This window comes from Anneissia japonica, unplaced genomic scaffold, assembly GCF_011630105.1.
Source record: "Anneissia japonica isolate Jap-2015-1 unplaced genomic scaffold, ASM1163010v1 scaffold7731_len1735946_cov199, whole genome shotgun sequence".
Taxonomy (NCBI): domain Eukaryota; kingdom Metazoa; phylum Echinodermata; class Crinoidea; order Comatulida; family Comatulidae; genus Anneissia; species Anneissia japonica.
Window position 1 is genome coordinate 1,264,172 of NW_022758997.1, and position 14,697 is coordinate 1,278,868.

The 14,697-nt window shown below is 34.4% G+C and overlaps 2 protein-coding genes across 2 annotated transcripts; one reads left to right on the plus strand and one right to left on the minus strand.

The window, feature by feature from the left end:
• The first annotated feature begins 565 nt into the window (after window positions 1–565).
• Window positions 566–9,657, plus strand: LOC117125491 (neutral and basic amino acid transport protein rBAT-like). The gene is made up of 10 exons (XM_033271988.1): window positions 566–1,037; window positions 2,164–2,352; window positions 3,010–3,140; window positions 3,583–3,705; window positions 4,375–4,644; window positions 5,322–5,413; window positions 6,181–6,397; window positions 6,623–6,775; window positions 8,121–8,222; window positions 8,442–9,657. The coding sequence occupies exons 1-10, from the start codon at window positions 701–703 to the stop codon at window positions 8,781–8,783; spliced, it is 1,956 nt and encodes a 651-aa protein (XP_033127879.1). The 5' UTR covers window positions 566–700; the 3' UTR covers window positions 8,784–9,657.
• A 1,084-nt stretch (window positions 9,658–10,741) lies between these two features.
• Window positions 10,742–13,660, minus strand: LOC117125492 (cellular retinoic acid-binding protein 1-like). Its single transcript, XM_033271989.1, has 3 exons — window positions 13,505–13,660; window positions 12,009–12,215; window positions 10,742–11,138 (listed from the first exon to the last, which is right to left on the minus strand). The coding sequence occupies exons 2-3, from the start codon at window positions 12,207–12,209 to the stop codon at window positions 10,929–10,931; spliced, it is 411 nt and encodes a 136-aa protein (XP_033127880.1). The 5' UTR covers window positions 12,210–12,215; window positions 13,505–13,660; the 3' UTR covers window positions 10,742–10,928.
• Between the last annotated feature and the right edge of the window lie 1,037 nt (window positions 13,661–14,697).

The following is a 14,697-nucleotide window of genomic DNA, read 5'->3' on the forward strand; positions in this document are numbered from 1 at the left end:
TTAGATTTCCCCGACGAAAGCAAAGTGGGCGTGGTCGAGCTTCGATTAAAAGGCTTCGAAAGTGGTCAGGGGGCGAAGGCCCCGAAAATTTTGACAATTTAGAGGTTTCAAAGGCTTATTTAATCGATTTTAGAGTCTAATAATATGTAGAAAATACACATATAGTTGTTTTCTCCCCGACGAATCGTGCTTTTTCTCCCCGACGGGGAGAAAAGGCCACCCCTGGTTTGCTTGAAGAATCTTGAATAAATTCGATTCTCTTTGTATGGATATCAACCATCCATCAACTTCGCGCAATTTTTGCTCACGCCACCAACTTCTAGAATTGTGCATTGTTGACTGGAGTGATAAAAGTTATTTTTTTAACTATATACAACAGAAATGATGATATAAGCTAGATAAGTTATATAAATTTAAATATAAATATTATTGTAATCAGATAATGAATATTCTAATACTGCTTTTGCTTACAGGTTGTTTTTAAAATGTACTAAAATTCATAATTAACCCCATCGAAGAGTAGACGATTCCATATATCACGCATTCGACTCGTGCTTCCGTTGTTCTCTTTTTAGCTCAGTGAAGGTTGACGTGGTCGCGCCTTTATTACAGTAATTTTGTGAAAGAGATTGAATTTGTTTAGAGTCAAAACTCTCATTTAATTTATAATAATCATTAGTTGGTCAGAGAAACTAACAAAATGGGTACTCCTGACAGGGATAACTACGAAATGGCTCCTCAATCTGACCGAGATGTAGAAAAGCAAAAGCAAGTTGAAGAAGAAGAAGCTGGATGGACAGGCCTTGGCAAGGAAGAGCTTCTACAAGTTGCTGATACACCAGCCTGGAACTGGACAAGAAATGTACTTCTTGTCCTGTTTTGGGTGACATGGGTGGCAATGCTTATTGCTGCCATCTGGATTGTCGTTACAGTCCCACGTTGTCCTGATGTAGAATGGTGGGAGAAAAATGTGGTGTACCAAGTTTCGCCACGTTCATTTTATGATACTGACGGTGATGGCGTTGGCGACCTGAAAGGTAGGCTTTTTGACTCTATCCCATGCATGCTAGCCTTAGGCTTAGATCTAAGAAAGATAGCGTGGGGAGGGGCCACACATTTAGGCTACATTTATATATCAATTATATAATCTGAAATACAGACCTAAAAGCCTATAAATTACTGTATTAGGGGCCTGTCTAATAAATATTAATTAGCCTAGGCTAGGCCGTAGCCTAGCTGGTGTTGAAATTATAATAATAATGTTATGAATTTCGTTCAGTCGCTGTGGAATTTCGTCGCAGTGGCGTCAGCCGCCATTGTAATCAATGTGCCCACCTGCAACATTATTGATTACAACTGGCTCTAACTGGTTGGATTTGACCTCAGATTGTACTTAGGCCAAGAATATTATTACAATATGGCCGGAGGTTTAAGTAAACATCTGCTCAAACTTTATTGATAAACCCTGGCTCCATTTAATATTTTTTTAAATTATAATACAGACTAGTTTAAACATTGTTTTTAGATCTTACTACTAGCTGAATTCTGTTTTCATATTTAAAATATATAATTACGAGAAGCCAGCTTTTTATAAAGCACAATGACGCCTATTGAAATGGTCATATAATTGAAGGATGAAAACAGGATATTAAATTTAAGTAACATATCCTTTGTAACAAAATCTCCCTGAACTTGATTTAGTGGAAAGCTAGGCCTGACTGATTATTTTTGATTAAATGTTTTAATGGTTTTCTGGTTCAAATCATGTATGTATGAAACATGCTTCCTTCAATTTGGATTAAGAAATTAAATTGAAGTTTTCTTTGTTTTCATTCCAGTGTTTACTGTAGTTCAAATACCTGTCTATAACAAATGTACTTTGAATATTTAAATACAAAAAAAAAAAACAATTCTTGTTTGCTACATTTTCTTAAATTTATTTGTTTTCTCATGGTTTCCTTTTGTTGATTAGTATACAACATATAAAAAAAACAAGATTTCATCAAATTTGTTTATATTGTAGTTAAATACGATTCTTAACAAAAAATGTCATTTTTTTCCAACACATTGACAAATTATTTTTTAAACGTCATATTCATTTGATGACCGTATTTGTTTTATGCATTAGTATATATTCAGTATTAAATTGTTTACAATTTGTAGGACTGAACAAGAAAATTTCCTACTTGGAAGAATTGAAAGTGAAAATTCTCTACATAAATTCAATATTTTCACAAGCGAACAACTCTGTTGGCCATCCAGGAAACCACATTGTAGACTTCAAGGGCATCGATACCAGTCTTGGCACCAAAGAAGATTTTCAAAAACTGATGACTACAGCAACTGAGAGTTGTAAGTGTGTATTGTTACTGTAAAAAAAGAATGCATCTTTAAGCCCCGTCAAAGACCCATCAAATTTTGTTTGACAAAAACATATGCCTAAATTTTGTTATGATGACATCACATCATGACCATATATATAGGAACATGATTACAGTACAGCCGCAAACTATTGCAATTTTTCCTGCGCGCTTGCTTCGTAGATACATCATAGCTTGACATCAACAATCTACGAAGCAAACCTACGAAGCAAAAGCGTGTTGTTTATTTGTATGTGCAGAAAGACTGCTGTAGCTTACTGGAATAAACAATGTATTGCTTGATAATTTGTGAATGACAAGCACAAGTTTAGACTGTTAATTTAAAGTATGGAGCTGTTTTCAATAAGAAAAATGTACACGACAGGAATCACATAGATGATGATGACATAATTAATTAATGTTGAAATCCAGACACGATGGCTTGCATTTCGATCTTATCTAAGATTAATCAGTGGACCATTCGGTTTTAGGAGCTGTTTCCCATTGACCATTTTGGATTTGTCAAGTGCCTTCATTCTCTTTTTCTACGTTTCGTTCTTTATTACTGTAAAACATTACAGTATTGTTAATATTATATAAATTTTATCAGTGCTGTACATTTTATTGATCTGAAAAATGTTCTCCCCAGCAATCAAGGTGATACTGGAATTCATTCCTAACCACTCCAGCGACCAGCACCCTTGGTTCTTGGATTCCAAGGCAAATGCAACTGGACCGAAGGCCAACTACTACATATGGAGCGAATATCAAGGGCCAGAGGTTAGTTCACACAATTTGTCTGATTTTAACTAATTAGTAATATTTGCACTATAATTTCAATACCAAAATATTATGAAGAAACTTACATTTGTTGCACCATGAGCACTGAATGATGGGCACTGCCGTAATAGATGTCTCTCCAGAATTATTATTAATATAAGCTATTAATTACCTTTTGGCCAGCTAGAGGATGTTGACATTTTTTGCTCATAAGCATGCATGTGATTTCATATTCTTAATTGATTTATTATTACTGTAATTTTTAAGTAAATCACATTGCTGACAATTATTTTTAGGATTAATCTTTTTTTTGTTGCCGAAGGCTCGACTGACCCAAAATCCAGAATCAGATCTTGTTTTTTGAAAATTACTACAATTATTTATTTTTTGCTAAATACTATATTTGTAATAGTTTTTAAACATTCTTTCAATTACTTTTCAGGTTATGGAGGATAATAATCCAGCCTGGACTAAGGTCGAAGGTCGTGGATGGTACTACCATAGCAAGGATCCTTCTCTTCCAGATTTCAACTACAAAAGCGAGGATCTTCGAAAAGACATCACTGTAAGAGTTTTGTACTGTAAGGAGTACATAATGGACCTTTCCATTAACAGCAGTGTTAAAACATACGCAAACACATGTGTTAGTGGGACAACATGTGTGCTTATGGGACATGCACGTATTCCTAGCGAAGTTCTAATTGGTTAACTATTAAGTTTGATTGGCACTCTGGAAAGAGCCATTAGTAATACTAATAGGTCTTTTGAACATATTTAGTGTGTTTGTTATTCATTAATTTTTATCCAGACATTTCTTATTTATTGATCAACTCGCTGGTTTGTTTTGAATCTGGAATGGTGTTGTTCGTTAAATATGAATTAAATACAATAAAAATAATTTATGTGGAGGAAAAAGTTTATTAATAATTTTATAGCTACTAGCTGGTTTTCCTTTTAAAAACACTTTCCTAGTGTAAAATAGGGTTTTTTTTAGTGTAGTTGCAAAGATCTGATGATTCATTACAACCCTTTTATGCAATTGCCATTGTAATGACTTTTATATAGTTAATTAATTTATTTTATTTATTTATTAATTTATTATTAATTATGGTATAAAAAGCTTTATTCATAAACTGGTTGGGTGAAAATTACATAACCATTTCCATTTTTATATGTTTACAATTTGATATAGTTTACTCCTTCACTGTACTTTTGTGTATTATTGCTAATACAGGAGGCCATGGGTTACTGGTTGAAGGAGTTTGGCGTTGATGGTATGGTGATAACTAACGTCAATTCGGTAGTTGATTATGGAATAGTCAGCGAAAGCAGAAAGCGTCGTCAGTCAACCAACGACACTACAGCTGCACCAGCTGCTGACCTCACTCAAGCCATGCCTGCTACTACTGATGCCATGCCTGCTCCAGTTGCTACAACTGATGCCATGCCTGAATCAAAAACCACCATGGGCGCTACTGAACCATTTGCAGAGCCTGGGCCAACCGTATGTTTTGCTATTACACTATGTTTTAGAGGGTTTATATGCTTTTAATAATAATAAATTTCAATACATATTTGAGGCTGTAGATATACCATTTGGCCAAAACCAATCATTGACCAAAACAAGATGATTTTTTAATATACAGTAACATCTCCCAATTATGTTCCCCTAAGTCCGAACAGAGTTCTTAAATGAGAAAGTTCGTAATTCAGAGAGTTCAAATTTTCAGCATCCGAGTGTGGTGTGAGTAGGAAGTACAGGGCTATCTAGGCCTTGCCATGGTAGTAAAATTTTCTCACGAAATATGTCTTGGATTTTACTGTTTTCTTCAACAAAATAATACTTTATCCAAGAAGACTTGTTCTACCACCAGAACTATAGGCGAGCGTGCCGTTCTAACCAGATATTATGGCTATAACTTGCGGAGCCCCTGCTAACCGCTCAGACATTTGACTCGCCTAATAGGTCGTTTATTGGAATCTAACTATATTGCCAAAGTTATTAGTAAAAGTATTATATCTTCTCTGTACTAAAGTATACAATACTGACACATTCTTATGCTAGTTACTCTAACATTGTGCAACAGTTTACTGGTTTTGGGATGACAAGCCTCATGGGATTTAAATTGCTGGTAGAAATATTAATTGTTAATTTTTTTAATTTTAAAAATATTTCTTCAGTATGTAATACATGAGGAAGACAAGATGCTGCAGGAATACATTAAACAGTGGAGATCAGTCTTCGTTGACAACTCCTACCTTGGAAAATACAGGTAAGTTGAGATAATTAATTAATTAATTGATTAATTAATTAGCATATGCCATTGCTAGCTTAACCTTTTACCTGAATGTTGGGAAACTAGTTTTCTAGTACATTTTGGTTTAAATGTTGTATGGTGCCATGATTGTTCTCGAAACAAAATGCATTTAACACCATAAAACTAGGTATAGAATCTTGGATTTTTTGTCTCAGAATAAGCATTCTTCAGTCTGTGTTTGATTGGCTCAGACAATAAAGGGATGGCTGTTCAGCGCACACTAAAATTCATTCTGGCTCTTACTTTTATGGTCAAGAGTTTGCTTCGTATACTGACCCATTTCCTGCTGGCCAAGCTTAAATCATCCATCTTGCATATTTGATGAACTGTAAAGTGTTTAAAGCTGTTTCATCCTCGAATCCTTTCCAGACTATCAACTTTTTTTAGACAAACAAATGTTGTATGCTCATATATGGTCATGATGTGCCTATATATGGTCATGATATGATGTCATAATGCCCATATTTAGGCATGTATGTTTTGTCATATAAAATTTGATAGACAGCGCTTTAGTGCAAACAGATGAAGGCCAATACTGCCTGAGACTGCTGTTGTTCAATTTTGCTTTTTTTTCTTCTGACCCTGCTAGTGGCATAAGTTAAGTTTGTCTTGTAGTTTTTGCCAGAGACTACCAAATATTCTGCAGATAGATTAAAGAGTATTAAATGTTATAGTATTTCCATTTTACTAACTCTTGTGTCAAAACTTTTTTCTCTCACCAGGCTGCTAGTAACATCTGGTGCAGATTCAATCGATAGTGCTGTTGTTCAGTACGGTAATAAGGGACAACGATTGGCGGACTTCCCTCTTAACACCCTGTTCCCCGATGTTATAACTGGTGAACCAAATGGAGAGATGGTTGCAGAAGCAATTACTGATTGGATTGAAGCCAAAAAGAAGGTTGATGAAGATACTTACAAACGATGGGATAGTTGGATGGTGAGAAAATTTCTAATAAATTTTATTTATTTTTACTACTGTAGAACTGTTTCATTGATAATAAACCAAGCACAATTTGATGTAAACCTACTGTGAGCTTTCATTGATGAGCAGTTCTACAGTCATAATATTCAAACGAGATGATACTATTTTAATATTGTTGTATTACTATTATTACATATTTTATATTCAAATATAATGTGAATATTAATTTTTCTCTGTTAGGTGAGCAACAACGATATCTGGCGTGTAGCATCGCGCTGTAGCTCTGATCTCGTGAACGTTATGAACACCATGGTACTGACGCTCCCTGGTACACCAATCATCATGTATGGTCAAGAACTCGGAATGCAGAATAACAACGCTTCCGAAGACCAGGTAAATATTTTATTTCTTGTATATTCCGGTGTATAAGCCGCAAATTTTATACCCGATTTTCCCCCCGAAGTTTAGGGTGCGGCCTATACACCGGTCGGTCATTAACCTACTCCCAAAAAGTTCAGATCGCGAGCCGTAGTGAAAATCAGACTCCGTCTGTCTAGGTTAGGCCCATGCTAGCCCAATTAATTAGCCTAGGGTAGGATCGGTTTGTAGGCCTAGTATTTGTAATTATACTCACTAGAGTGCTGTACTAGGATTCCTACTACATTTTCTACGACATTCGCAATCGTTTGGGTTATTAATTACTTTCACTCATAAACAATATAAAAAAAAATGCTTTCTTGTTCGCTCAAAACAATAACAAACTACTTTTCGTGAGTTCGGTCCTCGAGGTCACGTGGGCAACTTCATTTACGATGTCGCAACAAAACATGTGTGCTGGTGAAACTTGCTGTTCGACGTTTGGTTCCCGGTGGCTTGTACTGTTATAGAGAGAATATTGATACAGCTATAATTTTAGAATAAAAACTTGTGAATTTAATTTATGCTATAAAAACACAAGTTTTCTTGAAGTTGTAATAATTATTTTACTGTAGAAAGGCATACGTCATCTGTGCATGCATAAACTTTGTCACACACGATATTTCTCCAGTTCTGTGGTTTTTTTTAAAACATGGTGCGTGTGATGATGCATGCTTTCGCACAGTGGGCTGTGAGTAGTAATGACTTAGGCCTAGAATTACCGACTGTTATTAGTCACCATAATAATAGAATTATTGTTTAAAATAAATAAATATACTCAATAAGTATTTTATTTTATTAGATTTTATTAAACTAAACTGATGTTGAAAATTTAACGTAGCACGACTGTCTAGCAAGAAATGGGGATTTCCCTAGAGCTGCCTAGAGCAAGAATACATTGTTTCATTGCGGTAGCCAGAAGTTTACACGCATTTCCAGTTGTTTGTTGTTTAATAATCGACCGAAATGATGAAATTTCTTTATGTGAACATTTGTAAATAATGTCAATGTTTCAAAATTAATTAAAAACTTAACATTATGGGAACAGTTTGGAGCTTAAAAATAGGTGCGGCTTATAAACAGGTGACACAAAACATTGTGATATTTTGCGTCCAAATGAGGGGGGTGGCTTATATACAGGTGCGGTTTATACACCGGAATATACGGTATGTACTCCACTTCATAAAGTAAAAAAGTAATTCCCTGATATTTCATGCAAAGTCCAGGGGTTAAAGCCCTGACCTCAAGGTTTGGAAACCAAACCGTTCCTCTTCCAGTTCCACAAAAAGTTGAGTAAGTTTTTTTGTTTTGTTATTATCAGCAACTTGCTCCAATGTCTTGGGATAAGACAAAGAATGCAAATTTCAGTAAAGGTGAACCATGGACGTCGCTGTCTGATAATTGGGAATCTAACAATGTAAAGGTATGTAAATTAGAGAGCTATTAATGTTGAGGGAGAATTACCTTAAACAATATTTAACCAATATGCGAGTATGTATGCCTAATAGGTGAATCGTTTGATGATGTTGCTGAATTGCAGTTTCGCCTTCTCCCACAGGGAGTGGAGGCGATCGTGTATATTGTATTTTGTACACTGTTGTTGGGTGTTCATTTAGTAGATAATGTTCTGCTTTATTTACAGGTTCTGTCCGATAAAGACAAAAAAGATTCAGAATTGAACATTTTCAAGTCTTTAGTAGACATACATCTGGAACCACCAGTTTCAGCAGGTTTTTTTGATATTATCAAAAAATCTAGTGGCGTTCTGGCGTACCTTAGGCGTCTGGAGGATTGGCCAACTTACTTGGTGGTTATCAACTTCAGCAATTCAGTTGAACAATTAGAGTTCCCTTCGGATAGAGTTCAACCCGAAGCCGAGGTCGTTCTCAGTACCGATGGCTCTTTTGAAGGGGACCTTAACCCACAAAAGATTAAGATGAAGGGAAAATCAGCGGTCGTCTTCAAGTACAAAGCACTTCAGTAAGCCATGTTATTTGGCATTGAAATATTTTAATAATATTATGCTAAGTGTTGAACGGAAAAATGTAATTGCATCAGAAAAAATTACTTTCAGAGCTTGTTGCTACACACTATCTTCAACATCTGAAATATCTTTCATTTTCAGCCCATAAAACAGGATTTCTTAATATATTTATTTGGAAAATTGAATTTCTTTTTTGCTGTGCTTAAAATTTGTGTGGTTAAAATTAGTGTTATGAAGTAAACCAACTTTAAAATGTAAAAGCTATAGAATATACAAATTTGATTTTTGTAATGAAAAAAAAAAAACTGCCCTCTTGCCATCTCTAAACATAAGCAAATGTGAAATTCATTGTTGGGAGACAAGCATGTGTACTAATATAAGTCTAGGTTTATTTTCTTTTTTGGTGTTTAATAGTTTTTCAGTCTGGTTGCACCAATTTATTGGAGAACAACAGAACTGGCTATGTGTAAGCAAGCAATATAAACCCAATTCATAAATATATTAACAAATATAATCAATGACAGCAATACAGATAAAAGTAATAATATTTATTATTGTCTCTTAGCTGAATCGATAATGAACTTGATAATGAGAGGTAGAAAACTTGACCTGTTGCTGTGTGAAATTTCCAGTGCAGTGCTAATTCAGTTGATTAGTTGTAATCTGTCAGGTCCATTATCGTTTCGGTGATGAGAGATTGATCTAGCAATACTGGCAAGTCTTGTCTCCCCGTGTGAGTTTGTAGGTATCGTCCTTGCCCCTCCTTGTTAACTATCTTGTAAGTGTAGCCTGTATCTTCTTAAATATGGTATAGTGCCCTCTGTTGGTTGATTGATGCTTGCAAGTTAATAAAACAATGCTCTGAAAGTACTAAGTGTATTTGTAAATGTTTTTTGTTGGTGACATTTTCAACACTGTTTTGCATTCAGATAACTACATAAGCTTACATACATTACTGTATTACATAATTGGAACTACTGTACACGATTCGCATTTGAAGAAGTCAGTGGCTATGGTTACACCTTTGTGAGGAGATTGTTATGTAAAGTAGCAATACAAAATATATTTATTCTATCGTCAATACTGGGCAACTAGAAAAAGGGCTTGATTTACTGTAGTACTGGCGTAATGACCGGCACTACGTATCAAAAATAGCAAAATGAATAACTTTAAATTTAAGCAGTTTTTGTTGAGGGATCAATATTATTGTGGTGATTTGATTTGTTGCTGTCAAGATTATTTTCATTATTTGATTCTGTCCAGAATTGAGCATTGTCCTCAAGATTCTTGTCATTTGTCAACACCGCAAGCAAACAAATAAATTTAGAAAAAAGTCTTCGCTGATGACTCTGTACAAAATAAGAAGTCTCGTTTGGGATAAGAAAATTATAGACCCCTTATGTCAGATATAAATCCCTGTCCAAAATATAAAATTTTATTTGACAAAAACACGACATGCTTAATGATTGTCATGTTGCAATGACACATCATGACCATATAAGTACATATGATTAGAATTATAATAAATGAGCATACCAGTGGCGGATCCAGAAATTCGAAATATAGGGGGAACCAGAGAGAGGCAACAACTAGAGAGTCTGTAGACCACCTCAGCTCCACGGTAGTGGGGCTAAAGTAAGAAAATGTATTCCTCCATGTGGCCGGAAATGGCATTCTCAGGCTTAAATTTAATTAAATTTTTCCTTTTTCCTCCATTAAAAAAAATAATAATAATTTCGAAAAATTCGGGAGATCCGTGTCGGCCCTTACGCTTGAAGACGCTTACAACAGTTGTTTGTCCAAGAAAATTTGATAATTTGGACAGCTTATAACATTATAATTATAATTAGCAATGAATAGATAATTTTACACTAATCAGAACTGTTTTTACAAATTGATGCGTTGGAAGAAAAACCCACAGCTCATTGAAAAGCAAAACAAATGAAAATACTGTACACTTTTATTCAGTGAAAATAGATTTTATTTTGGATTGCTTGTTTACATTGCTATTAGCAAGCAGGCCTGCCGGTGGATATAAAAATGTCCAAAGCTGGATAGTACGGTTATTTTAACGTCTCATCACGTTCTGTTCCTCTTTTAAAATAAAAGTTCTAACATTCCGTTCATTTAACACGCATTCAAAGATTAAGCCTTAGTAAAAATTCTTTTGGCAACTACTCCTTGGTAGGTGAAAGTAACGTGCATTTCACCGTTCACAAGCTCCCTTTCGGCTTTGGTGCCGGTGGCTTCTTTGGCGTTGGTTAAAACCAGCTTTCCTCCTTCCCACGCTGATTTGACTGTTACGTCAATGCCCTTTATTTCTTTAATGTCTTGATCAACGAATGTCTCGCCAACCTAAACAAAAAAAACAGAATTATAGTAAGTTTTATTTTTTTTTTTTTCACAAATGGTAGAAATTTGCTTTTGTCCTTATTAGGGCATATACAGTATAAAACTTCATTAAAAAAAAACCCCGCATTTATGTACAGCAAATAAAACATTCTTTATTCCCAATTATACATTACACCTCTGTATCGATCAATCGAATGTATAAGAATGACAAGTTAGACTATGATTGTTAGTCATAATACAGTACCTTAATGTTTAATAATTACTCTTAAAGGGCTATACTCGCACATAAATAGAGATGGGTGTGTGATGGGGAATATATATTTTGTGGTTCCTCCTCCCCTCTTTACTGCTTAAATGGTTTCAGAAAATGCCATTCATCTCACTGTTAAAAAAAAACCCCATGGATCACTGACATCGATTTTTGTGAAATCACAGTGTAACGTAAGTGGCCTATGTAAATTTGTTAACTTATTTTTTGGGCATGCATAACCAATCGGTTTCATCAAGAACTTGATGCACAGTTCGAGGTATGGAGCCAAAAAAAAAAACAAAAAAAAACTCGCTGATTTTTCATCTGATTTCAAGATAAATATAAGATAACAAAGGACTGTAAAATCAAACAATGCAGTTTTATGAAAGGCAATTGCGGCCAAATGTCATATGCAAGGCTCAAGAACTCTCTATATATCCCCATAGATCACTGAGATCGATTTTTGTGAAATCACAGTGTAACGTAAGTGGCCTATGTAAATTTGTGAACTTCTGATTTCAAGATATAAGAAGGTAACAAGGACTGTAAAATCAAACAATGCAGTTTTATGAAAGGCAATTGCGGCCAAAAATATTGCTGAAGGTTTCTTTTGTCGGCCATACCTTAAATGAGTTCTCCCTGGTTTTGAGCTTGGTGATGGTTTTGATGGTGAAATTGTCTCCATCCTGTTTGATCTCTACCGTTGGGACAGCGTCACTAGAAGACAACTTTGCCTTTAGTTCTGGTGTGATGCCCACTTTCTCCAAAAGTTCTTCAAAGTTTTGTGCTTCCTTCAACTTCCAGGTTCCAGAAAAGTTGGCCATTTTTGTCTGAAATAAGAACAGAGTTCTTAGTTAGGTACTATATCTATGGTTGATGAAAACTCTGACATTAATTGTAGGCTACAAATTCATGATAACCTTGCAATACACTGAATCAGTTCTCACTGCATCTGTGCCAACAACCCTTCTACCAAGCCCCCCATTATAACAACTGCGATCTGTATACGCGGTTAGAAACTGTAAACCATTTTAAATTCCGCTCCGAAATTTTTGAATATTTAAAAACTCGCTGGAAAGGTGGCAAAGTGTGGTTACGCCCCATTTTCTCCAGTTTTTAAATATTCCAAAATATGTACCTCGTTAACCGTTCCCGAGTTTTGTTGTCAAACACCCTTTTTGTGTCTTAGAAAAGTCAGTTGTAAAACATATCAAATGTTTTTCCCCTCCGGAGCCTAGCTTTAAACAAATCCCTAACTCTGATTGGATATTACTATATGTAACGATCGGATGAGGACAATTTATTATTGTTTTATTTTATTCCTCCCTGCAATAAAACAAACAAAGGAAGGTTGGGGTTAAGGAGGGGAAAAAGCTGTATAAGTATTACTATCACCATAAAGGGTGTGCCCTTCCAACTTCTTTAACATTAAACATTAATAATAAAAATATAAGATGATTATTTAAAAATAATAAAATACAAAGTAATCAATTGGACAATAGCAAAATCGACATTAAAAAAGTTTCACAAGATTAATTAATAAATAAAGTATAAAAATATCAATAATTGAACTTTAAAGGCTAAATATTAAAATTGTAATTATTAAAACAAGTAAAAACAACAAATAAAATAGAGTTACATTTAACCATGAAACATAAATTATAAAATAGCAATAAAAACACAGGATCATTATTATATACAATTTTAAATATACAAAATTATTGAGTTATAAACAATTCAAAACCGATATTAAATTACATTCTAAGAATTAATTAATTGAATAAAATTATTCACAAATATTACACTTAAGGCCAAAATATGAAAATTCTAATCATATAAACAAGTTAGCAACGTAAAAGGTCAACCATTCCCGTATGCACTCAAATCACTTATTTAAATCATGTAGTAAATACCAGACACCCTCAGTGATAAAAGAAAAAGCAAGCCGTTATCAGTCCCATAAACGAAATTGTTTAAAATGAAATTTGATTCAGTGTTCACTATCATTTAATCAGAATTAGGAACTCTTCAGTCTGGAGTAAGAATGCAATAGCCATTGCCAAAATGTAACTATCTTGATGTAGATTACACCACATTACGAGAAAGAAGTGTAACTTACATTATTATGCTGCTTTGGTTACCGAGACGAAAGTAGCTGATGAGGCGACGAGTGACAATCAGAGAGACAGAAATATTGACGCTCTCTCAATTTATACTTGCAAATAGGGGACTTCGGCCAAAGATACAATATGTAAATATGATCCAGGTTATCTCCAGTGTAAAGCAGCATAAAGCGGCTTGCCTATTCACTGACAGAGATTAAGACCGGTGTTCTATATTTAACTTTATAAAATTGCCACCCGTCAGTGTTGTACAGTACTGTACAGTTTAAATTTCACATGATTTATGCAAACAGACCGGTATGATTTTCATCTAAACTTGTCTTGTTTATTTTAATCACATGATTTATGCAAACGTATCAGTACTGATTTTCATTTAAACTTGGCGATAAGTTCGTGGTCGTAGATTGTTTCTCAGGTGATACTTAAACACTTCAGTCATTTTTAAATCTTTGATAACTCTCTGCTTGATAACACATATTGGTGTCGTTTTCTTTCAACATAGGCTATCCTATGCTTCAATTTCGTTACATTAATACCGTGATTTAATACTTACGAACCTAAATTCTTAACAAGTGCCGCAATTTATACACTCCATTGATATTGTTATTTGAAATCATCAAATAGACCCTAGTAATAAAAAGAAAATAATTACTGTATCAGGCCTTTTTTCATAAAGCTATGAATTTGCAATAATTTTACTTTTTTAAGGCTCTTTTCGTTTCGAATTTTCTCATCACCAAATTATAATTTTACATCGATGATAATGATTATAATATGAGGATAATAAGGTTTGGTAATTTAATTCGAAAATGATAATAAACTTCCATTTAGGATCGCTTTGTTACCAACTCTCTTAAAAAATCGTACAAACATAAGCCTGATGTCATATTTAAATACCGGTATATTTTGTGAACTTCAATTCCAAGACAGTTTGAAATGAATTTCCGTTTGTCGCTGTGGCTGTAGCTGTGTTATAAGCTATCAATAAGCTTAATATGAACGTTAATATCCACGACAGAATACAATGTTCAGCGACGCAGTGACCAGTGACGCTGTCCATGCTGTGAGCTTACTTCCATCAATTCAGTCGATATATATATATATATATATATATATATATATGATGAATTTAATGTTGGGATGACGTGAGTTAAGGTAGTCAAAAAATAAATGAGCATCCTCTATATAT